The sequence below is a fragment of the Aythya marila genome (assembly GCF_965140915.1).
Source record: "Aythya marila genome assembly, contig: HAP1_HAP1_SCAFFOLD_692, whole genome shotgun sequence".
NCBI lineage: Eukaryota > Metazoa > Chordata > Aves > Anseriformes > Anatidae > Aythya > Aythya marila.
This window is the reverse complement of record NW_028136887.1, coordinates 1-24,647: the sequence shown is the minus strand read 5'-3', so window position 1 is coordinate 24,647 and position 24,647 is coordinate 1. Positions and strand designations below refer to the sequence as shown.

The window sequence follows — 24,647 nt, the reverse complement described above, 5'->3', positions numbered from 1 at the left end:
CAGCCATGTCCTGCTACGATCTGTGCCGTCCCTGTGGGCCAACCCCGCTTGCCAACAGCTGCAACGAGCCCTGTGTCCGGCAGTGCCAGGACTCCCGTGTGGTGATTGAACCATCTCCCGTGGTAGTGACCCTGCCCGGCCCCATCCTCAGCTCCTTCCCCCAGAACACCGCTGTGGGATCCACCACCTCAGCTGCCGTTGGCAGCATCCTGAGTGAGGAGGGAGTGCCCATCTCCTCCGGGGGCTTTGGCCTCTCTGGCTTTGGTGGCCGCTACTGCGGCAGGAGGTGCCTGCCCTGCTAAAGCCCACGAGGATGTCCAGTGAGCGCATTGACCAGGAAGCCCGAAGCCAGGTGCCGGACTGAGGACGGAGCTGCTGGCCAGAGTTTCCAGATGGGCTGAGCACCCTCGTGGCCTCCTGCAGAGCAGAGAGGGAAGCCAGGGTGCCAGCCTGCACTGTCTGGAAACACAGCCAGCAGACAGCTTCTTCTTCTTGTGCTTTCTTCTCTTCAGCATGAGTCCTTGTTGTCTCCTGCTGTCCTGTGCCATGAGTTCATCTGGAAGCAAGTCAAGAGCATCATCTTTGTTCTTCCTCTCACCATGTGAGGGGGGAAGAAGTGCTTCCCATTGTGGTGAAGGGGGTCTGACTGGCAGCTGTCCTTGTGGCAGCCTGGACTGGATTTCTTCGACCACGAGCTGCTTTGATTGCTTCTTGAGACTCATTAAAGTTTATGCTGCATTGTAATCTGTGTCTCCTCATGATACTTCCCTTTTGAGATTCTCAGCCACGCTCTCTATTGGGAACTGGGATAACGTAGAATCTAAAGTTGTGGTTAGCCCCCACATCCTCTGTGTGCCTACAGTCCTGTTTCTGAAGCACTGAACCAGTCCCGCAGGGCTGCGCAGGTGCTGCTTGTATGTTTGCCAGACAATTCTGCAGCATTCAAGTGAGGGATTTTGGCGAGTCCCTGTCTCACCCTTGCCTACGAGAGCAAGGAGAGGAAGAAACCCTCCTGGATGAAGCTGTTGTGCCTTCCTGACCTTCTGCCCCAAAATGCAAGAGAGCCAACATCAGGGAGGGAAGCAACATGGCTTGAGAGTGGCTGTTTGGTCCAACTACACCGCGCTCTGGTGATTGCTCCTGCCACAGGGGAAACAAGGGAAAACAAGCTCCATAGCCCTTCTTCCCTTATGCTCTAGTCCTCCACAGGAGATGCTTTTGTCTGTGTCACCCACTCCTGCTTGAGGCAGAGTGAGGGGCACCTCTCATGCTATCCCCTGTGCTGGGGAAATCCTATGATGCCTTACACCACAGCTAAAGGCCTGCATTCTCTGACCAACCACTGGTATGAGGCAAAGCCCTCAGCCTTGCTGTGCAGGAAGACTCTCAGGAAACATGCTCCTTGTCAACATTCCTGAGCCACCTCGAGCTGACAGCAGGAGCAAAGTGCAGTGAAAAGCTGATACCAGGGAGGGAAGGCAACAACTGCAGCAGGCAATCAGGGAGCGCAGGGTGCTGCAAGGCATTGCAGCTTTTTTGGGCAGACCCTGAGGTGCGAGACATGTTTTTCCTTGGAAAATTAATTGAAGCTTCCTTCCTTTCTTCTTTTGGGGTAGATGCAGCTGGTGTCCTATGTCCCAAGTGCACAGGAGATTTCTTCCTCATGCATATGAGTTGTCTGAGTGCAGCAGAGGCCCAATGGCCCTCATCAGGCTCACCTGGAGCCTCCCACCACACCCTCTTCCCATTGACCCTGGTGCTATAGTTAAGTTTTGTCCTGAGCCTTTGGCCCCCCCTTCAGATCCGGGTCATCAGTGTGGGTTGCCTGCTCTGTTGCAGATTTGCTTTTGCCTGCCCCTGGGTTGCCTTGGTAGGGCTAAAGTTGCCCAGTGGTTTCCCAGCTTTCCCTTGGGTCTGTCTGTGTTACTTTTTCTGGGCCTGGTCAGCAGTCTTTGGGCCCCGTGTTGACCCTGGTTGCTGTCACTGGACCTGACCCTGAAGTGTGGACTGTCTTGTCATCAGTCCTATGTCACCTGACCACCGAGCTAGACGCCTGGCTGAATCTGCCTTCCATCTCCTCATCTTCCTTGGTCAGGTGCTGTACAACGAGGGCCATTGCTGGTATAGCTGATGCCCTGTTGGCTGTGTGGCCTTGCTTGGCTCCTGGCTCCCATTGTGTAGGCAGCAGGTGGCTCGTACTGAGCTGTGACAGCACTCTTTGGGATAGATGTTTACTGTCATCATCAGGGTAGTACTGTGCACCTTCAAAGCTTTCCTCATCTTCCTAAATGAGGAATTTGGTCGGGCCTCTGTGATTTGACAGTTGCCTTTGTCTGCTGTCGTCCCAGCCTCATTGGGAAGGCGTTTTGTCCAGCCCTTGGGAAGACGGCCTGGCTGAGGGGCCTGAGCTGTGTATGCCTAGTATTCCTTGCTGGGCAGTCGTGCCCCCAAGAAACATGCTGCTGGTATGGCTTGGTGTCACCCCTTGGCACACGTCCCCAGGGAGGTGCTGATACCTGCTGCTGCCCAGGCTGCCCTCAACGGCACTCTCAGACCTCCCTGGTTTTTGGGCAGGGTTCTGTGTTGCACGGAAATATGGTCACATGTTTGCTGGTGTGTACTGTTCTGTCGGTATGTGGGGTCAAAGCAGAATCTGAGGCGTGGAGATGGGGAAGGAGGAAAGGAGCTGTGTTTGTTGTCCAGTATGGGGCTTTGTCTGCAGGAGACATCCCAGTTTAACAGGAGTGGGCAGCAGGAGCGAGTAGTAGAGAGAGAGCCATGTCCGTGTTTCTGAAAGAGGCCTGCTGTGGTGACAGGGGACCTCTAGTTGCTGGGGACAGAGGGGAGAGGAAAACCAGTCAGGCTTTTGTCACCTGAGAGCAAGGCTTGATCCCACAGAAGGGCTGAGGCTTGATGGCAGAGCAGCCATACTTGGAAATCTGGTGCCTAAGGCAGCCTGAGCAGGTTGATAGGTAAAGCAAAGGCTGTACCTGCTCTTTGCTGATGAGCCTGGCTGGCAGTCTGACCTTTAAGGGTGGGTTTGCATGGAAATGAGTACCCATGCATTTAGGACAAAGCCTGAAGGAAGCTGCAGGAGGGTGAGAGGCTGGCACCACTTGACAATTTGGCCATCTCCTTCTTTTTGCCTTCATCTTCTTCCTGTGCTTTTGTGTCACTTCCCCAGAAGCATTTTGGCCTGTAATCCCGTCACTTGAAAGGAGCCTGTGTGATGGAATGGGCATGTCCTGACCAGGAAAATGAAAAGGGGTCACTGCAGGGAACATAAGTCACCCATCTCTTCCATTGCGGTGTTTTGCATGCAAGATGAGTTTCCGGTATACACATTACATGCGCAAAAGGCACCTCTGGGCCTGGGGCAGTCTGGACTGGTATAAAAGCCTGTCCAACAGCAGGCTCCATCATCCTCTGCTCTTGCCTTCTCCTCCTTGGCGAACAAGGTGAGCTGCAAGTGCCTTCTCCTCACTCCCCTCACTCTCTTCTTCTCCCCTTGGCCTTCTGGCCTCGACCAAGTCTTTGCCTCCATGTAGCTCTTTGTGTGGTCCTTGCTCCTTGACGCTGCTCCCTCCATCACTGTTCTGCTTGCCAGTGAGGGGAGAGGTGAGAGGAGGTCTTGGACTGTCTTTGCAGGGGCCCTTGGGGACCTTGGCTCACAAGCCCCTCCCTGTCCTCATGTACCGTGTCCCTGCTCCCCAGACTATGCCTTCTGTCTTGGCCAGCAAACTGTCAGGCTGCTGCTGACATGCTGCGTGTGTTTCCCTGCCCTCTCTCCCAGGTGCGCCTCCATCCCGCAGCCATGTCCTGCTACGATCTGTGCCGTCCCTGTGGGCCAACCCCGCTTGCCAACAGCTGCAACGAGCCCTGTGTCCGGCAGTGCCAGGACTCCCGTGTGGTGATCCAGCCCTCTCCCGTGGTGGTGACCCTGCCCGGCCCCATCCTCAGCTCCTTCCCCCAGAACACCGCTGTGGGATCCACCACCTCAGCTGCCGTTGGCAGCATCCTGAGTGAGGAGGGAGTGCCCATCTCCTCCGGGGGCTTTGGCCTCTCTGGCTTTGGTGGCCGCTACAGTGGCAGAAGGTGCCTGCCCTGCTAAATGTCCAGTGAGCGCATCGACCAGGAAGCCCGAAGCCAGGTGCCGGACTGAGGACGGAGCTGCTGGCCAGAGTTTCCAGATGGGCTGAGCACCCTCGTGGCCTCCTGCAGAGCAGAGAGGGAAGCCAGGGTGCCAGCCTGCGCTGTCTGGAAACACGGCCAGCAGACAGCTTCTTCTTCTCGCGCTTTCTTCTCTTCCTCATGAGCCCTTGCTGTCTCTTGCTGTCCTGTGCCACGGGTTCATCTGGAAGCACATCAAGGGTTTCCTGTTTGTTCTCCCTCTTGCCATGCGAGGGAGGAAGATGTGCATCCCACTGTGGTGAAGGGGGTCTGACTGGCAGCTGTCCTTGTGGCAGTCTGGACTGGATTTCTTCATCCACAAGCTGCTTTGATTCCTTCTTGAGACTCATTAAAGTTTATGCTGCACTGTGATCTGTGTCCCATCATGTTCCTTTTCTTTTGGTATTTCCAGGAAGCTGTCCACTGGGAAATCTGTGGATATATATTTTTAAATGTTTATTGGAAGGTTTTGGTTAAAATATTACTTCCCTGGTTGGTTGTGTTATTACTGGCTCATACTGAATGGAACTTCTCATGCTGTCCCGTATGCTGGGGAAATTCTACAACACTTTACACCATAGCTAAAGGCCTGCCTTCCCTGACTGATTGCTTTTTCAGGCAAAGTCCTGAGTCTTGCTGTGTGGGAAGACCCTCAATAAACACCATCTTTGTTAATATTCCTGAGTCACCCTGAGCTGACAGTGGGAGCATAGTGCTGTGAACAGCTGATACCGGAGAGGGAAGGCAACAACTGCAGCAGGTGATCAGGGAACGTAGGGAACTGCAGGGAACTGGAGCTCTGGGGCAGGGTAGCATTCTGAAGACCGACTGCTGGGTAGTACTGGCCAGTGGGAAACCACATGTGTGTGTTTGCTGAGATGCATGGGGAGAGGAAATTGAGGGAAACGATTGTTGTGCTTTGTGCTGTGCTGGTGCAGCCTCACATTGAGTACTGTGTTGAGTTTTGGCTGCCACAGTATAAGAAGGTTATAAAACTATTAGAGTGTCCAAAGGAGGGCTACAAGTTGGTGAAAGGTCTCGAGGGAAAGACATACGACCAGTTTTCTCAGTCACCTGTGTTTTTCAGCCTAGAGAATAGGAGACTGAGGGGAGGCCTCCTTGCGGCCTACAGCTTCTTCACGAGGGAAATTAAAGGTAGGCCCTGTTCACTTCTCTGTGGTGACAGTGGCAGGACCTGAGGGAATGGCATGGATCTGCAACAAGGGAGGTTCAGGCTGGATGTTAGGAAAAGCTTCTTCACTCTGAGAAGGCAGTCAGCACTGGAACAGGCTCCTCCTGGGAGTGGTCATGGCACTGAGGCTGCCGGCATTCAGGAAGCGTTTGGAAACCACTCTCAGACGTATATTCTGATTGTTTGGTGGTCCTGTGTGGAGATAGAAGTTGTACTTGATGATCCTTGTGGGTCCCTTCTAACTCAGGATATTCTAGGATTCTATGAAGCAGAGGTCGTGATGCATACTTTCCTCTATAGACATCCTGCTGTCATTCTCAGGCCATGCCAGCTTGTGATGAGTTTTCGTGTTGCATGGAAAGTTTTCCAAGCATTTTGCAGTGGAGGTTATTGAATTAGCATGCAGTTTGAAAGCAGAAGTTGCAGGAAGCCTTGAGGAGGAGGAAGGAGGAGTTGTGAAGCCACTACATCACTGCACTGACCTTTGGTAGTGTGAGGGGTGTAGACTTAGCATGTGTTGGAAAGGGGTGTCTCTCCTCAAACGTCCTTCTTCTGTTGACTGGGGACTTCAGGAGGCTGCCCAGCCAAAGGAGGGAAGGGCAAAGAACATGTGAATTTCTCCTATGTGAGATTGCAGACAGTCTAAAACCCAACGGGTATCCAACCTGACTGGAAAGTTCAGCCAAGCTTTTTGTGGTAGGTTGACCCTGTATTTCTTTCAGATGACCTTGAAGCTGCTCCCTTACTGCCATCGCCATATAATGGGCTTTTAGAATCAGAAAGGAAAATATGGGAAAAGGAAGCTTGTACATAGAGAAATAACAGTTTAATAAGTAAGGAAGAAAGGAAAAACTGAAGAAGAAGTGGTGTAAAGCTATTTACCTCCAGCATGCCCAGCTGGTCCCTAAACACCTACTATGGGAAATACTTGTGCCCTAGCTTCTCTCAAATTTTCTTGCTGAGTAGGATGCTACCTTTAATGGAACATCTCTGTTTATTTTGGGTCAACCATCCTTACTGTGTTCTCTGCAAGACTTATGCCCAGACCCAGCATACTTTGCCAGGGCACAAGGGTGGGGAATTGTGTAGGAGTGAAAAGCAGAGAAAGCCTTTACATTGTGCAAGCACTTCTCAGCAACAGCTAAAATGTCTTCGTGTTACGAACATAACTTTGGCTACAAGTCTCAATAACAGAACGATAAGAACTGAATTGAAGAAAATTAACTCAATTCCAGCAAGTAAAAGTACACAGTGAAAGAGTTTGGGTGTAGGTTAAGCAATGGATGTAGTTAGTTGTCCTGTCAGAGAAAAGCGTTTGTAAGACAGGTCATATTTTTTGGAAGTGCTACAAAACATGCAAAATTCAATATAAAATTCCATAAAGGAAGATACCAGAGGATAAGAGACAGGCATCCCCTGGAGTGCTGCGACAGTCCTCATCAACAGCTGCATCGTCTCCTTCTGCTGACGTGTATTTTTGCCTGTAAACATTTTAGCCTCTAATCCCCTGACTTGAAGAAGCCCGCATGGCAGAATGGCTATGACACCAGTAAGGAAATGAAAGGGGAGCATTGCAGGGAACAAATAAATGCCAGAGATTGTTAAATTGTAATGTCTTGCATATGAGATGAGCTTGCTGGTAAAAACATTACGTGTGCAGATGGTGCCTCTGGGCCTGGGGCAGTTTGAAGACTATAAAAACCTGTCTAACAGTAATCTCCTTCATCCACTTCTCTTGCCGTCTCCTCCTTGGTGAACAAGGTGAGCTGTAGGAGCCTTCTCCATACCCCCCTCTTGCTCTTCTCCCCTTGGCCTTCTGGCCTCGACCAAGTCTTTGCCTCCATGTAGCTCTTTGTGTGGTCCTTGCTGCTTGACTCTGCTCCCTCTGTTGCTGTTCTGCGTGTCATTGAGGGGAGAGGTGGGAGAAGGCCTTAGGCTGTCTTTGCAAAGGCCCTTGGGCTTCTCTCTGTCGTCGTGGGCCCTGTCCCTGCTCCCCAGACTATACATTCTGTCTTGGCCAGCAGACTGTCAGGCTGCTGCTGACATGCTGCGTGTGCTTTGCCTGCCCTCTCTCCCAGGTGCGCCTCCATCCCGCAGCCATGTCCTGCTACGATCTGTGCCGTCCCTGTGGGCCAACCCCGCTTGCCAACAGCTGCAACGAGCCCTGTGTCCGGCAGTGCCAGGACTCCCGTGTGGTGATTGAACCATCTCCCGTGGTAGTGACCCTGCCCGGCCCCATCCTCAGCTCCTTCCCCCAGAACACCGCTGTGGGATCCACCACCTCAGCTGCCGTTGGCAGCATCCTGAGTGAGGAGGGAGTGCCCATCTCCTCCGGGGGCTTTGGCCTCTCTGGCTTTGGTGGCCGCTACTGCGGCAGAAGGTGCCTGCCCTGCTAAAGCCCACGAGGATGTCCAGTGAGCGCATCGACCAGGAAGCCCGAAGCCAGGTGCCGGACTGAGGACGGAGCTGCTGGCCAGAGTTTCCAGATGGGCTGAGCACCCTCGTGGCCTCCTGCAGAGCAGAGAGGGAAGCCAGGGTGCCAGCCTGCACTGTCTGGAAACACAGCCAGCAGACAGCTTCTTCTTCTTGTGCTTTCTTCTCTTCAGCATGAGTCCTTGTTGTCTCCTGCTGTCCTGTGCCATGAGTTCATCTGGAAGCAAGTCAAGAGCATCATCTTTGTTCTTCCTCTCACCATGTGAGGGGGGAAGAAGTGCTTCCCATTGTGGTGAAGGGGGTCTGACTGGCAGCTGTCCTTGTGGCAGCCTGGACTGGATTTCTTCGACCACGAGCTGCTTTGATTGCTTCTTGAGACTCATTAAAGTTTATGCTGCATTGTAATCTGTGTCTCCTCATGATACTTCCCTTTTGAGATTCTCAGCCACGCTCTCTATTGGGAACTGGGATAACGTAGAATCTAAAGTTGTGGTTAGCCCCCACATCCTCTGTGTGCCTACAGTCCTGTTTCTGAAGCACTGAACCAGTCCCGCAGGGCTGCGCAGGTGCTGCTTGTATGTTTGCCAGACAATTCTGCAGCATTCAAGTGAGGGATTTTGGCGAGTCCCTGTCTCACCCTTGCCTACGAGAGCAAGGAGAGGAAGAAACCCTCCTGGATGAAGCTGTTGTGCCTTCCTGACCTTCTGCCCCAAAATGCAAGAGAGCCAACATCAGGGAGGGAAGCAACATGGCTTGAGAGTGGCTGTTTGGTCCAACTACACCGCGCTCTGGTGATTGCTCCTGCCACAGGGGAAACAAGGGAAAACAAGCTCCATAGCCCTTCTTCCCTTATGCTCTAGTCCTCCACAGGAGATGCTTTTGTCTGTGTCACCCACTCCTGCTTGAGGCAGAGTGAGGGGCACCTCTCATGCTATCCCCTGTGCTGGGGAAATCCTATGATGCCTTACACCACAGCTAAAGGCCTGCATTCTCTGACCAACCACTGGTATGAGGCAAAGCCCTCAGCCTTGCTGTGCAGGAAGACTCTCAGGAAACATGCTCCTTGTCAACATTCCTGAGCCACCTCGAGCTGACAGCAGGAGCAAAGTGCAGTGAAAAGCTGATACCAGGGAGGGAAGGCAACAACTGCAGCAGGCAATCAGGGAGCGCAGGGTGCTGCAAGGCATTGCAGCTTTTTTGGGCAGACCCTGAGGTGCGAGACATGTTTTTCCTTGGAAAATTAATTGAAGCTTCCTTCCTTTCTTCTTTTGGGGTAGATGCAGCTGGTGTCCTATGTCCCAAGTGCACAGGAGATTTCTTCCTCATGCATATGAGTTGTCTGAGTGCAGCAGAGGCCCAATGGCCCTCATCAGGCTCACCTGGAGCCTCCCACCACACCCTCTTCCCATTGACCCTGGTGCTATAGTTAAGTTTTGTCCTGAGCCTTTGGCCCCCCCTTCAGATCCGGGTCATCAGTGTGGGTTGCCTGCTCTGTTGCAGATTTGCTTTTGCCTGCCCCTGGGTTGCCTTGGTAGGGCTAAAGTTGCCCAGTGGTTTCCCAGCTTTCCCTTGGGTCTGTCTGTGTTACTTTTTCTGGGCCTGGTCAGCAGTCTTTGGGCCCCGTGTTGACCCTGGTTGCTGTCACTGGACCTGACCCTGAAGTGTGGACTGTCTTGTCATCAGTCCTATGTCACCTGACCACCGAGCTAGACGCCTGGCTGAATCTGCCTTCCATCTCCTCATCTTCCTTGGTCAGGTGCTGTACAACGAGGGCCATTGCTGGTATAGCTGATGCCCTGTTGGCTGTGTGGCCTTGCTTGGCTCCTGGCTCCCATTGTGTAGGCAGCAGGTGGCTCGTACTGAGCTGTGACAGCACTCTTTGGGATAGATGTTTACTGTCATCATCAGGGTAGTACTGTGCACCTTCAAAGCTTTCCTCATCTTCCTAAATGAGGAATTTGGTCGGGCCTCTGTGATTTGACAGTTGCCTATGTCTGCTGTCGTCCCAGCCTCATTGGGAAGGCGTTTTGTCCAGCCCTTGGGAAGACGGCCTGGCTGAGGGGCCTGAGCTGTGTATGCCTAGTATTCCTTGCTGGGCAGTCGTGCCCCCAAGAAACATGCTGCTGGTATGGCTTGGTGTCACCCCTTGGCACACGTCCCCAGGGAGGTGCTGATACCTGCTGCTGCCCAGGCTGCCCTCAACGGCACTCTCAGACCTCCCTGGTTTTTGGGCAGGGTTCTGTGTTGCACGGAAATATGGTCACATGTTTGCTGGTGTGTACTGTTCTGTCGGTATGTGGGGTCAAAGCAGAATCTGAGGCGTGGAGATGGGGAAGGAGGAAAGGAGCTGTGTTTGTTGTCCAGTATGGGGCTTTGTCTGCAGGAGACATCCCAGTTTAACAGGAGTGGGCAGCAGGAGCGAGTAGTAGAGAGAGAGCCATGTCCGTGTTTCTGAAAGAGGCCTGCTGTGGTGACAGGGGACCTCTAGTTGCTGGGGACAGAGGGGAGAGGAAAACCAGTCAGGCTTTTGTCACCTGAGAGCAAGGCTTGATCCCACAGAAGGGCTGAGGCTTGATGGCAGAGCAGCCATACTTGGAAATCTGGTGCCTAAGGCAGCCTGAGCAGGTTGATAGGTAAAGCAAAGGCTGTACCTGCTCTTTGCTGATGAGCCTGGCTGGCAGTCTGACCTTTAAGGGTGGGTTTGCATGGAAATGAGTACCCATGCATTTAGGACAAAGCCTGAAGGAAGCTGCAGGAGGGTGAGAGGCTGGCACCACTTGACAATTTGGCCATCTCCTTCTTTTTGCCTTCATCTTCTTCCTGTGCTTTTGTGTCACTTCCCCAGAAGCATTTTGGCCTGTAATCCCGTCACTTGAAAGGAGCCTGTGTGATGGAATGGGCATGTCCTGACCAGGAAAATGAAAAGGGGTCACTGCAGGGAACATAAGTCACCCATCTCTTCCATTGCGGTGTTTTGCATGCAAGATGAGTTTCCGGTATACACATTACATGCGCAAAAGGCACCTCTGGGCCTGGGGCAGTCTGGACTGGTATAAAAGCCTGTCCAACAGCAGGCTCCATCATCCTCTGCTCTTGCCTTCTCCTCCTTGGCGAACAAGGTGAGCTGCAAGTGCCTTCTCCTCACTCCCCTCACTCTCTTCTTCTCCCCTTGGCCTTCTGGCCTCGACCAAGTCTTTGCCTCCATGTAGCTCTTTGTGTGGTCCTTGCTCCTTGACGCTGCTCCCTCCATCACTGTTCTGCTTGCCAGTGAGGGGAGAGGTGAGAGGAGGTCTTGGACTGTCTTTGCAGGGGCCCTTGGGGACCTTGGCTCACAAGCCCCTCCCTGTCCTCATGTACCGTGTCCCTGCTCCCCAGACTATGCCTTCTGTCTTGGCCAGCAAACTGTCAGGCTGCTGCTGACATGCTGCGTGTGTTTCCCTGCCCTCTCTCCCAGGTGCGCCTCCATCCCGCAGCCATGTCCTGCTACGATCTGTGCCGTCCCTGTGGGCCAACCCCGCTTGCCAACAGCTGCAACGAGCCCTGTGTCCGGCAGTGCCAGGACTCCCGTGTGGTGATCCAGCCCTCTCCCGTGGTGGTGACCCTGCCCGGCCCCATCCTCAGCTCTTTCCCCCAGAACACCGCTGTGGGATCCACCACCTCAGCTGCCGTTGGCAGCATCCTGAGTGAGGAGGGAGTGCCCATCTCCTCCGGGGGCTTTGGCCTCTCTGGCTTTGGTGGCCGCTACAGTGGCAGAAGGTGCCTGCCCTGCTAAATGTCCAGTGAGCGCATCGACCAGGAAGCCCGAAGCCAGGTGCCGGACTGAGGACGGAGCTGCTGGCCAGAGTTTCCAGATGGGCTGAGCACCCTCATGGCCTCCTGCAGAGCAGAGAGGGAAGCCAGGGTGCCAGCCTGCGCTGTCTGGAAACACGGCCAGCAGACAGCTTCTTCTCCAGTTTTCTTGTCTGCATCCTGAGCCCTTTTTGTCTCCTGCTGTCCTGTACCATGGATTCATCTGGAAGCAAGTCAAGAGTGTCCTGTTTTTTCTTCATTTCCTCTTCTGATGGAGGAAGACCTGCATGCTTTTCTGGTGAAGTGTGATCTGTCTAGCAGCTGTCCTTGTGGCAGCCTGGTCTGGATCCTTTCCTCCATGTGCTGCTTTGATTCCTTCTTCAGACTCATTAAAGTTTTTGCTTCAAATTAATCTGAGTCTCCTTATGTTTCTTTTCTATTGGGATGTTCAGTGAATCTCTTCAGTGAGAAATGTGATGTCTTGGATTGGAATAGCTTGAGAGGATATGGTCCTAATGTGGATCTCCTTTGTTCCTGTAGGAGATGAGTACCCTTAAAGAATTTGGTCTTTATAAGAGTGTAAGAGAGATGGTAGTAAGTCATATTGGCAAAGTGTGAAGTCTTAGAAGTGTGTCCGGGAACTCCCTCTCATTGAAATATCACCAACAGGAAGGATTACCAACACTTCCTATTCTTCTGTGTAAGGCAGGAAATTATGAATGGGCGAAGCATGATTAAAAAAGAAAAGCCACGCACCTTTCTCCCAAGACCATATTTAATATGAGGGAGAGTCCAAAACCCAAGTCTAGAGGTGTCCTGCTTAGAAAGGTGATGCATAAGTGGATCGGAGTGACCATAATGTTTATGGGTTACACTAACGTTGATGACACCAAGACGAGTGGTACAGTTGATATCCCTGTTGGGAATGGATTTTAGCAGAAGTCACCCTGCCAGATGTGAGAACTGGGGCTATGTGAACTTCATGGAGTTCAGCAAGGGCACATGCAAGTTCCTGCATCTGATTTGAGGAGATCCCCCATGTCAGTACAGGCTGGCTGTGGGCATGTAGATGTGGTGCTTTGGTACATGGTTTAGTGGTAGCCTTGGCAGTGCTAGGCTAAGAGTTGCACTTGATGATCTTAGAGGTCTTTTCCAACCTAAATGACTCTATGATTCTGTGAATTGACTGAGATTGGCCCTGCAGTGTAGGAGTCAGCAATATGTGCTTGTAGCCCAGAAACCCAATTACATCTTGGGCTGCATGAAAAGAAGTGTGTCCAGCAGGAAAAAGGGAGGTAATTGTCTCCATCTGCTGTGCTCTACTTCACCCAGAGTACCATATCCACTTCTGGGTTCCCTGGTACAAGAAAGACATGGACCTGTTAGAGCAGGTCTAGCAGAGGCCTTGAAAATGACCTGGGAGCTGGAGTACCTCTGCTCTAAAGGCAGGCTGAGAGAGTTGGGCTTCTTGAGCCTGGAGAGGAGAAGGCTCCAGGGAAACCTTTTTGCAGCCTTTAAATATCTAAAGTTGTCTTGTAAGAAAGATGGATAAAGACTTTTTACCAGGCACAGCAGTGACAGGACAAGGGAAAACAGTTTTAAATGGAAAGACGGTAAGTTGAGAGGGGATCTAACGAAGAAAGTTTTCACAGTGAAGGTTGTTACACACTGGAAGAGGTTGTGCAGAGAAGCTGAGGATGCCTCAGCATTGAGAATGTTCAAAGTGAGGTTGAATGGAATATGAGTAACCGGATCTGGCAGAAGATGTTCCTGCCCAAGGCAGAAGGTTGAACTAGATGATCTTTAAAGGTCCCTTCCAAACTAAGCCATTCCCTAACTTAAGATTTTATTATAGCATCAGGGGGAACAATTGATGATGCTGGCCCTCCCATGTGGAAGTCCAGGTGATGCTTCAGGGTTAGGAGGAAACCTACCCCAAACATCAGGACAAGTGTTGAAGCAAGGCCCCAAAGGGCAAGAGGCTGGCATTCCCCGACGAGGTTGCACACTCCTCATCACTGGCTGCATCATCTGCTTGTGCTGACGTGTCACGTCTCCTGGAAAAAAATATTTTGGCCTCTAATCCTGTGACTTGAAAGAAGACTCCATGGTGGAATGGGCATGTCTTAAGCAAGGAAATGAAAAGGGAGCGTTGCAGGGAACAGAAACAAGACACCCATTCCTTTAATTGTAGTGTTTTACATACAAATGGGCTTGCTATAACACATGCTGCATACGTGGTGTGCCACTGGGCCTGAGGCTGTCCGAGCCAGTTTAAAAACCCATCCAACAGCAGGCTCCATCATCCACTGCTCTTGCCTTCTCCTCCTTGGCGAACAAGGTGAGCTGCAAGTGCCTTCTCCTCACTCCCCTCATTCTCTTCTTCTCCCCTTGGCCTTCTGGCCTCGACCAAGTCTTTGCCTCCATGTAGCTCTTTGTGTAGTCCTTGCTCCTTGACGCTGCTCCCTCCGTCACTGTTCTGCTTGCCAGTGAGGGGGGAGGTGGGAGAAGGTCTTGGGCTGTCTCTGCAGAGAACCTTGGGCACCCAGTTCCCCAATCCTCTCTATGTCCTCATACACCATTTCCCTGTTCCCCAGACTGTGCCTTCTGTCTTGGCCAGCAGGCTGTCAGGCTGCTGCTGACATGCTGCGTGTGCTTTGCCTGCCCTCTCTCCCAGGTGCGCCTCCATCCCGCAGCCATGTCCTGCTACGATCTGTGCCGTCCCTGTGGGCCAACCCCGCTTGCCAACAGCTGCAACGAGCCCTGTGTCCGGCAGTGCCAGGACTCCCGTGTGGTGATCCAGCCCTCTCCCGTGGTGGTGACCCTGCCCGGCCCCATCCTCAGCTCCTTCCCCCAGAACACCGCTGTGGGATCCACCACCTCAGCTGCCGTTGGCAGCATCCTGAGTTCTGAAGGAGTGCCCATCTCCTCCGGGGGCTTTGGCCTCTCTGGCTTTGGTGGCCGCTACTGCGGCAGAAGGTGCCTGCCCTGCTAAAGCCCACGAGGATGTCCAGTGAGCGCATCGACCAGGAAGCCCGAAGTCAGGTGCCGGACTGAGGACGGAGCTGCTGGCCAGAGTTTCCAGATGGGCTGAGCACCCTCGTGGCCTCCTGCAGAGCAGAGAGGGAAGCCAGGGTGCCAGCCTGTGTTGTCTGGAAACACGGCCAGCAGACAGCTTCTTCTTCTTGTGCTTTCTTTTTTTCATCATGAGTCCTTGTTGTCTCCTGCTTTCCTGTGCCATGGGTTCATCTGGAAGCAAGTCAAGAGTGTCCTGTTTCTTCTTCCTGCCATCTTCTCAGGGAGGAAGATGTGCATGCTGTTGTGGTGAAGTAGGGTCTTGCATGACAGCTGTCCTTGTGTCAGACTTGGCCGGATCCCTTCCATTGTGAGTTGCTGTGATTGCTTCTTCAGACTCATTAAAGTTTTTGCTTCAAATTAATCTGAGTCTCCTTATGTTCCTTTTCTATTGGGATGTTCAGTGGATCTCTCCAGTGAGAAATGTGATGTCTTGGATTGGAAAAGCATGAGAGAATATGGTCCTAATGTGGATCTCCTTTGTTCCTGTAGGAGATGAGTACCCTTAAAGAATTTGGTCTTTATAAGAGTCTAAGAGAGGTGGACAGATTTGTACTGACAAAGTCTTAGAATCATAGAATTAAAGAACTGGGTTTGAAAGGGACCTAAATATATCTTTGGGTCCAACCCCCTTGCGAAAGCAGGTTCCTTAGAGCAGTTTGCCCAAGTAGGTATCCAGACTGGTCTTTAGTGTCTTCAAAGAAGGAGAGTCCACAGCCTTCCTGTGCAGCCTGTTCCAGTGCTCTGTTGCTGTCACTGTGAAGAAGTTCTTTTGCATGTTGGTGCGGAACTTCCTGTGATCCATTTTGTGGACACTGCCCCTTGTCCTGTCCCCACAAACCACTGAAAAGAGGTTGGCCATATCCCTCTGTCTCCTACACTTAAGGTATTTATAAACATGAATAAGATCCCCTCTCAGTCTTCTTTTCTAAAGGCTGAACAGACCCAGGTCTGTCAGCCTTTCCTCATAGGTGAGATGCTCCTTGCCCCCTGAGGATGGTGACCCTGCCCGACCCCATCCTCAGCTCTTTCCCCCAGAACACCGCTGTGGGATCCACCACCTCAGCTGCCGTTGGCAGCATCCTGAGTTCTGAAGGAGTGCCCATCTCCTCCGGGGGCTTTGGCCTCTCTGGCTTTGGTGGCCGCTACTGCGGCAGAAGGTGCCTGCCCTGCTAAAGCCCACGAGGATGTCCAGTGAGCGCATCGACCAGGAAGCCCGAAGCCAGGTGCCAGACTGAGGACGGAGCTGCTGGCCAGAGTTTCCAGATGGGCTGAGCACCCTCGTGGCCTCCTGCAGAGCAGAGAGGGAAGCCAGGGTGCCAGCCTGTGCTGTCTGGAAACACAGCCAGCAGACAGCTTCTTCTTCTCGCGCTTTCTTCTCTTCAGCATGAGTCCTTGTTGTCTCCTGCTTTCCTGTGCCATGAGTTCATCTGGAAGCAAGTCAAGAGCATCATCTTTGTTCTTCCTCTCACCATGTGAGGGCGGGAGATGTGCATTCTGTTTTGGTAAAGTGGGGTCTGTCTGACAGCTGTCCATGTGTCAGCTTGGACCTGATCCCTTCCTCCAAGTGCTGTTTCGATTCTTTGTTCAGATTCATTAAAGGTTACACTGCAATGTAGTCTGAGCCTCCTTATTTTCCTTTTTTATTGGGATGTCCAATGAAGCTGTCCAGGGAGAAATGTGATGTCTTAGGGTGGAAACGTGTGGGCGGATATGGTCCTAATATGAGCTCCTCCTTGCAAGTTGGATTTGACTAGTCTTGAGGCATATATCCATTTGTGGAGAGGTGGAGTGGTGTATGTTGTAAAACATAACGAAGTATGCTTGTGCAGGCCAGTAAACAACTGGATGATGCTCTGATGGTGGATTACCACTCTAAAGATATTGTTTTGCTCATGCTTCCTCCAAGCACACCTGTGAAAGCCTCAAAGATGAGAGAGTCCCAAAGAAGTCAAAGGGACAATGAGCATCTAGGACAGCAGTGTAAATTGATATCTAAGCCCTGCTTTGATCTTGTGCTGTGGATATGTATACTGTCTAGGGGAGTGAGAGGGAAACATGGAGGATGTTTTCTGTCCTCTAGGGAGAAAATCAGAGTATGTGATATGTCCGGAAAACCTTGCATAGGGCAGGAATGGAGCAGAACAAGTATGATCTCCCCTGGTAGAAATGTCCTGTGGTGAAAAGTGTTATGTCTTTCAGGGTACTACGTGTGCATCCCTGTGTCCTGAAGCCAAGTGGGTCTGGAGAAACCCTGCAGGACCCCTCCAAAAATCCCATTCTGATGCTGTGCAGGCTAGGCTGTGCCTGGGTTGGTCCCAAGCCAATGATTGCTTTGTCCCTCCACCCTGGCCTCAAGCTGGGGAGACTGAGGTTGTGGTAGACCAACAGCTCTGTTCTCAGTCCCCCCTTCCCACACGCTTGTCCTCCGCAGGCAGTGCTGTGCTCCTGCCGCTCTGATCCTGCCTCAGGCAGAGTTAGGGGCACGTCTGGTGCCCTTGCTCATCTGGCTGCCCTTGTGAGGACTCCCAGAGCATGCGTGCTGCTGAGCCGGGTGGGTGGGGTGTCCTGGGGAAATCCTACCAAATATGTGCTTGTGCCTGCTGTGCTGTCAGTCTGGACAGCCAGAGCGCAAAGACATGGGCAGGCAGAGTGATGTGTACCGATTACTCAGCATGTACTTTTGTTATTGAAGCTCTCCAGTAGAAAGTCTTGGGACAGCAGCAGCCTTCATTCCCAATTTTTGGAATTAAGATGTATAAAGCAGGAAGGTATGAAGGAAAGAAGTATGATTACAAGAGAAGAGCCAGGCACATTTCTCCCAAAAGCAATAGTTAATTTGACGGGGAGTCAAAAAACAAGACTAGAGGAGCCCTGCCTAGAAAAGTAATGTTTAACTCAAGATGAGGGCATATTATAAAGGGGAGCAATTGTTGTGGCCAGACTTTGAATGTAGAAGTCCATCCTGGTGCTTCAGGGATGGGAGGAGAACAGCCTCAATCATCAAGATAAATACTAACACGATGCCCCAGAGACTAAGAGGCTGGCATCCCCTGGAGTGCTAGGACACTCTTCATCACTGGTGGTACCATTCTTGTGCTGACGTGTCCTTTTTCAGACATTTTGGCCTCTAATCTTGTCACTTGAAAGGAGCCTGCCTGATTGAATAAGCATGCCCTAAAAAGGGACATAAAAAGGAAGTATTGCAGGTAACATAAACAAGACAATTTCTGTAATTGTGATGTTTTGCATGGAAGATGAGCTTCTGGTAAACACATTACAATTGCAAAGGATGCTTTGTACCTGGAGCGTTCTTGTCCCGGTATAAAAACACATCCAACAGAAGGCTCCATCATCCACTTTTCTTACCTTTTCTTCCTTGGTGAACAAGGTGAGCTGCAAGTACCTTCTCTGCACTTCCCTCATTCTCTTCTTCTCCCCTTGGCCTTCTGGCCACGACCGAGGCTTTGCCTCTGTGTAGTTTCAGTATGGGCCTTGTCCCTTGAGGCTGCTCACTATTCTGCTTGTCACTGCGGTGGTAGCTTGGAGAAGGTCTTGGGCTATTTTTGCAGAGGCCCACAAGCCCCTCCCTGTCCTCATACACCATTTCCCTGCTCCCCAGACTATGTCTTCTGTCTTGGCCAGCAGGCTGTCAGGCTGCTGCTGACATGCTGCGTGTGCTTTCCCTACCCTCTCTCCTAGGTTCGCCTCCATCCCGCAGCCATGTCCTGCTATGATCTGTGCCGTCCCTGTGGGCCAACCCCGCTTGCCAACAGCTGCAACGAGCCCTGTGTCCGGCAGTGCCAGGACTCCCGTGTGGTGATCCAGCCCTCTCCCGTGGTGGTGACCCTGCCCGGCCCCATCCTCAGCTCCTTCCCCCAGAACACCGCTGTGGGATCCACCACCTCAGCTGCCGTTGGCAGCATCCTGAGTTCTGAAGGAGTGCCCATCTCCTCCGGGGGCTTTGGCCTCTCTGGCTTTGGTGGCCGCTACAGTGGCAGAAGGTGCCTGCCCTGCTAAAGCCCACGAGGATGTCCAGTGATCGCATTGACCAGGAAGCCCGAAGCCAGGTGCTGGACTGAGGACGGAGCTGCTGGCCAGAGTTTCCAGATGGGCTGAGCACCCTCGTGGCCTCCTGCAGAGCAGAGAGGGAAGCCAGGGTGCCAGCCTGCACTGTCTGGAAACACAGCCAGCAGACAGCTTCTTCTTCTTGTGCTTTCTTCTCTTCATCATGAGCCCTTGTTGTCTCCTGCTGTCCTGTGCCATGAGTTCATCTGGAAGCAAGTCAAGAGCATCATCTTTGTTCTTCCTCTCACCATGTGAGGGAGGAAGAAGTGCTTCCCATTGTGGTGAAGGGGGTCTGACTGGCAGCTGTCCTTGTGGCAGCCTGGACTGAATTTCTTCGACCACGAGCTGCTTTGATTGCTTCTTGAGACTCATTAAAGTTTATGCTGCATTGTAATCTGTGTCTCCTCATGATACTTCCCTTTTGAGATTCTCAGCCACGCTCTCTAGAGGAAACTGGGATAACGTAGAATCTAAAGTTGTGGTTAGCCCCCACATCCTCTGTGTGCCTACAGTCCTGTTTCTGAAGCACTGAACCAGTCCCGCAGGGCTGCGCAGGTGCTGCTTGTATGTTTGCCAGACAATTCTGCAGCATTCAAGTGAGGGATTTTGGCGAGTCTCACCCTTGCCTACGAGAGCAAGGAGAGGAAGAAACCCTCCTGGATGAAGCTGTTGTGCCTTCCTGACCTTCTGCCCCAAAATGCAAGAGAGCCAACATCAGGGAGGGAAGCAACATGGCTTGAGAGTGGCTGTTTGGTCCAACTACACCGCGCTCTGGTGATTGCTCCTGCCACAGGGGAAACAAGGGAAAACAAGCTCCATAGCCCTTCTTCCCTTATGCTCTAGTCCTCCACAGGAGATGCTTTTGTCTGTGTCACCCACTCCTGCTTGAGGCAGAGTGAGGGGCACCTCTCATGCTATCCCCTGTGCTGGGGAAATCCTATGATGCCTTACACCACAGCTAAAGGCCTGCATTCTCTGACCAACCACTGGTATGAGGCAAAGCCCTCAGCCTTGCTGTGCAGGAAGACTCTCAGGAAACATGCTCCTTGTCAACATTCCTGAGCCACCTCGAGCTGACAGCAGGAGCAAAGTGCAGTGAAAAGCTGATACCAGGGAGGGAAGGCAACAACTGCAGCAGGCAATCAGGGAGCGCAGGGTGCTGCAAGGCATTGCAGCTTTTTTGGGCAGACCCTGAGGTGCGAGACATGTTTTTCCTTGGAAAATTAATTGAAGCTTCCTTCCTTTCTTCTTTTGGGGTAGATGCAGCTGGTGTCCTATGTCCCAAGTGCACAGGAGATTTCTTCCTCATGCATATGAGTTGTCTGAGTGCAGCAGAGGCCCAATGGCCCTCATCAGGCTCACCTGGAGCCTCCCACCACACCCTCTTCCCATTGACCCTGGTGCTATAGTTAAGTTTTGTCCTGAGCCTTTGGCCCCCCCTTCAGATCCGGGTCATCAGTGTGGGTTGCCTGCTCTGTTGCAGATTTGCTTTTGCCTGCCCCTGGGTTGCCTTGGTAGGGCTAAAGTTGCCCAGTGGTTTCCCAGCTTTCCCTTGGGTCTGTCTGTGTTACTTTTTCTGGGCCTGGTCAGCAGTCTTTGGGCCCCGTGTTGACCCTGGTTGCTGTCACTGGACCTGACCCTGAAGTGTGGACTGTCTTGTCATCAGTCCTATGTCACCTGACCACCGAGCTAGACGCCTGGCTGAATCTGCCTTCCATCTCCTCATCTTCCTTGGTCAGGTGCTGTACAACGAGGGCCATTGCTGGTATAGCTGATGCCCTGTTGGCTGTGTGGCCTTGCTTGGCTCCTGGCTCCCATTGTGTAGGCAGCAGGTGGCTCGTACTGAGCTGTGACAGCACTCTTTGGGATAGATGTTTACTGTCATCATCAGGGTAGTACTGTGCACCTTCAAAGCTTTCCTCATCTTCCTAAATGAGGAATTTGGTCGGGCCTCTGTGATTTGACAGTTGCCTTTGTCTGCTGTCGTCCCAGCCTCATTGGGAAGGCGTTTTGTCCAGCCCTTGGGAAGACGGCCTGGCTGAGGGGCCTGAGCTGTGTATGCCTAGTATTCCTTGCTGGGCAGTCGTGCCCCCAAGAAACATGCTGCTGGTATGGCTTGGTGTCACCCCTTGGCACACGTCCCCAGGGAGGTGCTGATACCTGCTGCTGCCCAGGCTGCCCTCAACGGCACTCTCAGACCTCCCTGGTTTTTGGGCAGGGTTCTGTGTTGCACGGAAATATGGTCACATGTTTGCTGGTGTGTACTGTTCTGTCGGTATGTGGGGTCAAAGCAGAATCTGAGGCGTGGAGATGGGGAAGGAGGAAAGGAGCTGTGTTTGTTGTCCAGTATGGGGCTTTGTCTGCAGGAGACATCCCGGTTTAACAGGAGTGGGCAGCAGGAGCGAGTAGTAGAGAGAGAGCCATGTCCGTGTTTCTGAAAGAGGCCTGCTGTGGTGACAGGGGACCTCTAGTTGCTGGGAACAGAGGGGAGAGGAAAACCAGTCAGGCTTTTGTCACCTGAGAGCAAGGCTTGATCCCACAGAAGGGCTGAGGCTTGATGGCAGAGCAGCCATACTTGGAAATCTGGTGCCTAAGGCAGCCTGAGCAGGTTGATAGGTAAAGCAAAGGCTGTACCTGCTCTTTGCTGATGAGCCTGGCTGGCAGTCTGACCTTTAAGGGTGGGTTTGCATGGAAATGAGTACCCATGCATTTAGGACAAAGCCTGAAGGAAGCTGCAGGAGGGTGAGAGGCTGGCACCACTTGACAATTTGGCCATCTCCTTCTTTTTGCCTTCATCTTCTTCCTGTGCTTTTGTGTCACTTCCCCAGAAGCATTTTGGCCTGTAATCCCGTCACTTGAAAGGAGCCTGTGTGATGGAATGGGCATGTCCTGACCAGGAAAATGAAAAGGGGTCACTGCAGGGAACATAAGACACCCATTTGTTTAATTGTGGTGTTTTGCATACTTGAATGTCCTGTTGGTAAACACATTAGAAGTGCAAATGGTGCCTCTATGCCTGGGGCAGTCTGGACTGGTATAAAAGCCTGTCCAACAGCAGGCTCCATCATCCACTGCTCTTGCCTTCTCCTCCTTGGCGAACAAGGTGAGCTGCAAGTGCCTTCTCCTCACTCCCCTCATTCTCTTCTTCTCCCCTTGGCCTTCTGGCCTCGACCAAGTCTTTGCCTCCATGTAGCTCTTTGTGTGGTCCTTGCTCCTTGACGCTGCTCCCTCCGTCACTGTTCTGCTTGCCAGTGAGGGGGGAGGTGGGAGAAGGTCTTGGGCTGTCTCTGCAGAGAACCTTGGGCACCCAGTTCCCCAATCCTCTCTATGTCCTCATGCAACCTCTCTCTGCTCCCCATACTATGTCTTCCATTGTCGAGCAAACTGACAGGCTGCTGCTGACATGCTGCGTGTGTTTTCCCTGCCCTCTCTCCCAGGTGCACCTCCATCCCGCAGCCATGTCCTGCTATGATCTGTGCCGTCCCTGTGGGCCAACCCCGCTTGCCAACAGCTGCAACGAGCCCTGTGTCCGGCAGTGCCAAGACTCCCGTGTGGTGATCCAGCCCTCTCCCGTGGTGGTGACCCTGCCCGGCCCCATCCTCAGCTCCTTCCCCCAGAACACTGCTGTGGGATCTTCAGCATCTGCTGCCGTTGGCAGCATCCTGAGTGAGGAGGGAGTGCCCATCTCCTCCGGGGGCTTTGGCCTCTCTGGCTTTGGTGGCCGCTACAGTGGCAGAAGGTGCCTGCCCTGCTAAAGCCCACGAGGATGTCCAGTGATCGCATTGACCAGGAAGCCCGAAGTCAGGTGCCGGACTGAGGACGGAGCTGCTGGCCAGAGTTTCCAGATGGGCTGAGCACCCTCGTGGCCTCCTGCAGAGCAGAGAGGGAAGCCAGGGTGCCAGCCTGTGCTGTCTGGAAACATGGCAAATACCTTAATCTTTAAATAACTGCTTCTGATTACTTCTGTTGCATTTTTACTTTGCTTTGTGTAATCCTCTCTTTATGAATAAGTTGAGGGTACTTAATGCCTCAGTAAGGAAAAGCAGTGTCTTGTCTGTGTTCCAGTGTTAATGGCTTCCTTCCTTTACATAAATATTTACTTTGCTTTTGCATTATGGAATGTTTGCCTATCTCATTAAACTGAGTCTGCATCTTAATTTGAATTTCATTGTGTTTTGTTCTCTGCTTCCACCCTTTTGGGTGGAGTAAATCATTATATGGTAAAATCTATGCATTTATTAAACCATACCTTCACAGCTGAATTCGAGAATTTAATAGCCAGCAATAATCAACACTAAGTTTTTTCACCATTTACTCCATTCTTGAAGCATTTAACTGGTTTTCTTGCTAGCTTTTTCATTTTTTTCCACATCCATGTGGAATGTTACTTTTGCAACCTTTCACAGCGATAACTTTCTCATCTTGTCTCATAGTTTTCTTTGAAACTCTGAAAATTGCAAAGTGTGGAGTAGCTTCTCAGAACTTATATTTGTCTGGGATTTTGTTTGTTTGTTTGTTTTTATTGACATGAATGCTACTAAACTCTGAAGATCTAACCATGATAGGCTTTGAGGCAAACTTGTGATCTTGTCTCACATTTTCAAGACTGAAATGATTGTTCACAACTCCTAAGAATAAGAAGACTCTGTATGATTTAGTCATTAATAAATTTTTATGGTCAACTTCCACGTTCTCTCTTTCAAGCCTTAAACAAAGTAGATCTTATTCCTTAGCTAATCTGTGCAAGAACTCTAATCCACACAGAAAAAATTATGTGGGTGAAGAACTAGTTAAATGGCTGTGTTTGTCTTAACAGATTTTAATCCTGCTTTCAGCTAAGACTTTTCTCAAAGAATGTTGAAACCCTGCGCTTTGTGTGCTACTGAGTTTTATCAAAAAATATTAACAAATCCTTGTTTTGTCTAGATACAAAACCATCTAGATATGCATCTGAGCTCTTAATTGTATCATTAAGACAATCAAGACATTAAGACAACCTCGTTAGCTCCAGTGGCAAAGCAGTGTGGGGTCCAGTATGACACAGAACAGGAAAGCAGTAAGAAAGAGTAGCATCTAATTTCTTATGACTCTAAAGCTTGTGGAGAGCTTTCTCTTTAGGAGCACAATAAGTTCTATTTGAAAATGGAAGTGCTGAAATAAAAACAGCAAAGGAACCAGGCTGAAGTCACCAGACATTCAGGTTCAAAGCTGGAACTAGCCCAATATCCAATCATTGGTGGTAAAAAGGCAGATGTATTCTTTTCAAATGTCCTTTCCTTTCCTTTCCTTTCCTTTCCTTTCCTTTCCTTTCCTTTCCTTTCCTTTCCTTTCCTTTCCTTTCCTTTCCTTTCCTTTCCTTTCCTTTCCTTTCCTTTCCTTTCCTTTCCTTTCCTTTCCTTTCCTTCCCTTCCCTTCCCTTCCCTTCCCTTCCCTTCCCTTCCCTTCCCTTCCCTTCCCTTCCCTTCCCTTCCCTTCCCTTCCCTTCCCTTCCCTTCCCTTCCCTTCCCTTCCCTTCCCTTCCCTTCCCTTCCCTTCCCTTCCCTTCCCTTCCCTTCCCTTCCCTTCCCTTCCCTTCCCTTCCCTTCCCTTCCCTTCCCTTCCCTTCCCTTCCCTTCCCTTCCCTTCCCTTCCCTTCCCTTCCCTTCCCTTCCCTTCCCTTCCCTTCCCTTCCCTTCCCTTCCCTTCCCTTCCCTTCCCTTCCCTTCCCTTCCCCCAAAGTTGCAAAATTAGGAAAAGAATATTTAATTTAGAGATAAGATGGCTTATGGCCTTTTTTAGACTGTGGCTCGAGGCAGCAAAGTATAAGAGATGAAAAGTCAACAGGTGTTAGACTGAATAGAGCTTCTGCTGAAAAAAATCAATTCCATGAGTGTATTTAAAAAAAATAAAAGAACAAATGTATACATGAATATATGGTATC

At 51.5% G+C, this 24,647-nt stretch overlaps 7 protein-coding genes across 7 annotated transcripts; all 7 read left to right on the top strand.

Moving 5' to 3' along the window:
• Positions 1-5: 5 nt before the first annotated feature.
• On the top strand, positions 6-302 carry LOC309891339 (feather beta keratin-like; the record flags this gene model as incomplete). Its single annotated transcript, XM_082785700.1, has 1 exon — positions 6-302. One exon carries the CDS (start codon positions 6-8, stop codon positions 300-302), a length of 297 nt encoding a protein of 98 aa, XP_082641826.1.
• A 3,512-nt stretch (positions 303-3,814) lies between these two features.
• LOC309891334 (feather beta keratin-like) lies at positions 3,815-4,111 on the top strand (the record flags this gene model as incomplete). The annotated part of the gene is made up of 1 exon (XM_082785696.1): positions 3,815-4,111. The coding sequence occupies one exon, from the start codon at positions 3,815-3,817 to the stop codon at positions 4,109-4,111; it is 297 nt and encodes a 98-aa protein (XP_082641822.1).
• A 3,350-nt stretch (positions 4,112-7,461) lies between these two features.
• LOC309891331 (feather beta keratin-like) lies at positions 7,462-7,758 on the top strand (the record flags this gene model as incomplete). Its single annotated transcript, XM_082785693.1, has 1 exon — positions 7,462-7,758. One exon carries the CDS (start codon positions 7,462-7,464, stop codon positions 7,756-7,758), a length of 297 nt encoding a protein of 98 aa, XP_082641819.1.
• Positions 7,759-11,270: 3,512 nt separating this feature from the next.
• On the top strand, positions 11,271-11,567 carry LOC309891330 (feather beta keratin-like; the record flags this gene model as incomplete). The annotated part of the gene is made up of 1 exon (XM_082785692.1): positions 11,271-11,567. The coding sequence occupies one exon, from the start codon at positions 11,271-11,273 to the stop codon at positions 11,565-11,567; it is 297 nt and encodes a 98-aa protein (XP_082641818.1).
• Positions 11,568-14,282: 2,715 nt separating this feature from the next.
• LOC309891333 (feather beta keratin-like) lies at positions 14,283-14,579 on the top strand (the record flags this gene model as incomplete). The annotated part of the gene is made up of 1 exon (XM_082785695.1): positions 14,283-14,579. The coding sequence occupies one exon, from the start codon at positions 14,283-14,285 to the stop codon at positions 14,577-14,579; it is 297 nt and encodes a 98-aa protein (XP_082641821.1).
• A 3,803-nt stretch (positions 14,580-18,382) lies between these two features.
• Positions 18,383-18,679, top strand: LOC309891340 (feather beta keratin-like; the record flags this gene model as incomplete). Its single annotated transcript, XM_082785701.1, has 1 exon — positions 18,383-18,679. One exon carries the CDS (start codon positions 18,383-18,385, stop codon positions 18,677-18,679), a length of 297 nt encoding a protein of 98 aa, XP_082641827.1.
• A 3,506-nt stretch (positions 18,680-22,185) lies between these two features.
• On the top strand, positions 22,186-22,482 carry LOC309891335 (feather keratin 1-like; the record flags this gene model as incomplete). Its single annotated transcript, XM_082785697.1, has 1 exon — positions 22,186-22,482. The coding sequence occupies one exon, from the start codon at positions 22,186-22,188 to the stop codon at positions 22,480-22,482; it is 297 nt and encodes a 98-aa protein (XP_082641823.1).
• Positions 22,483-24,647: the final 2,165 nt, after the last annotated feature.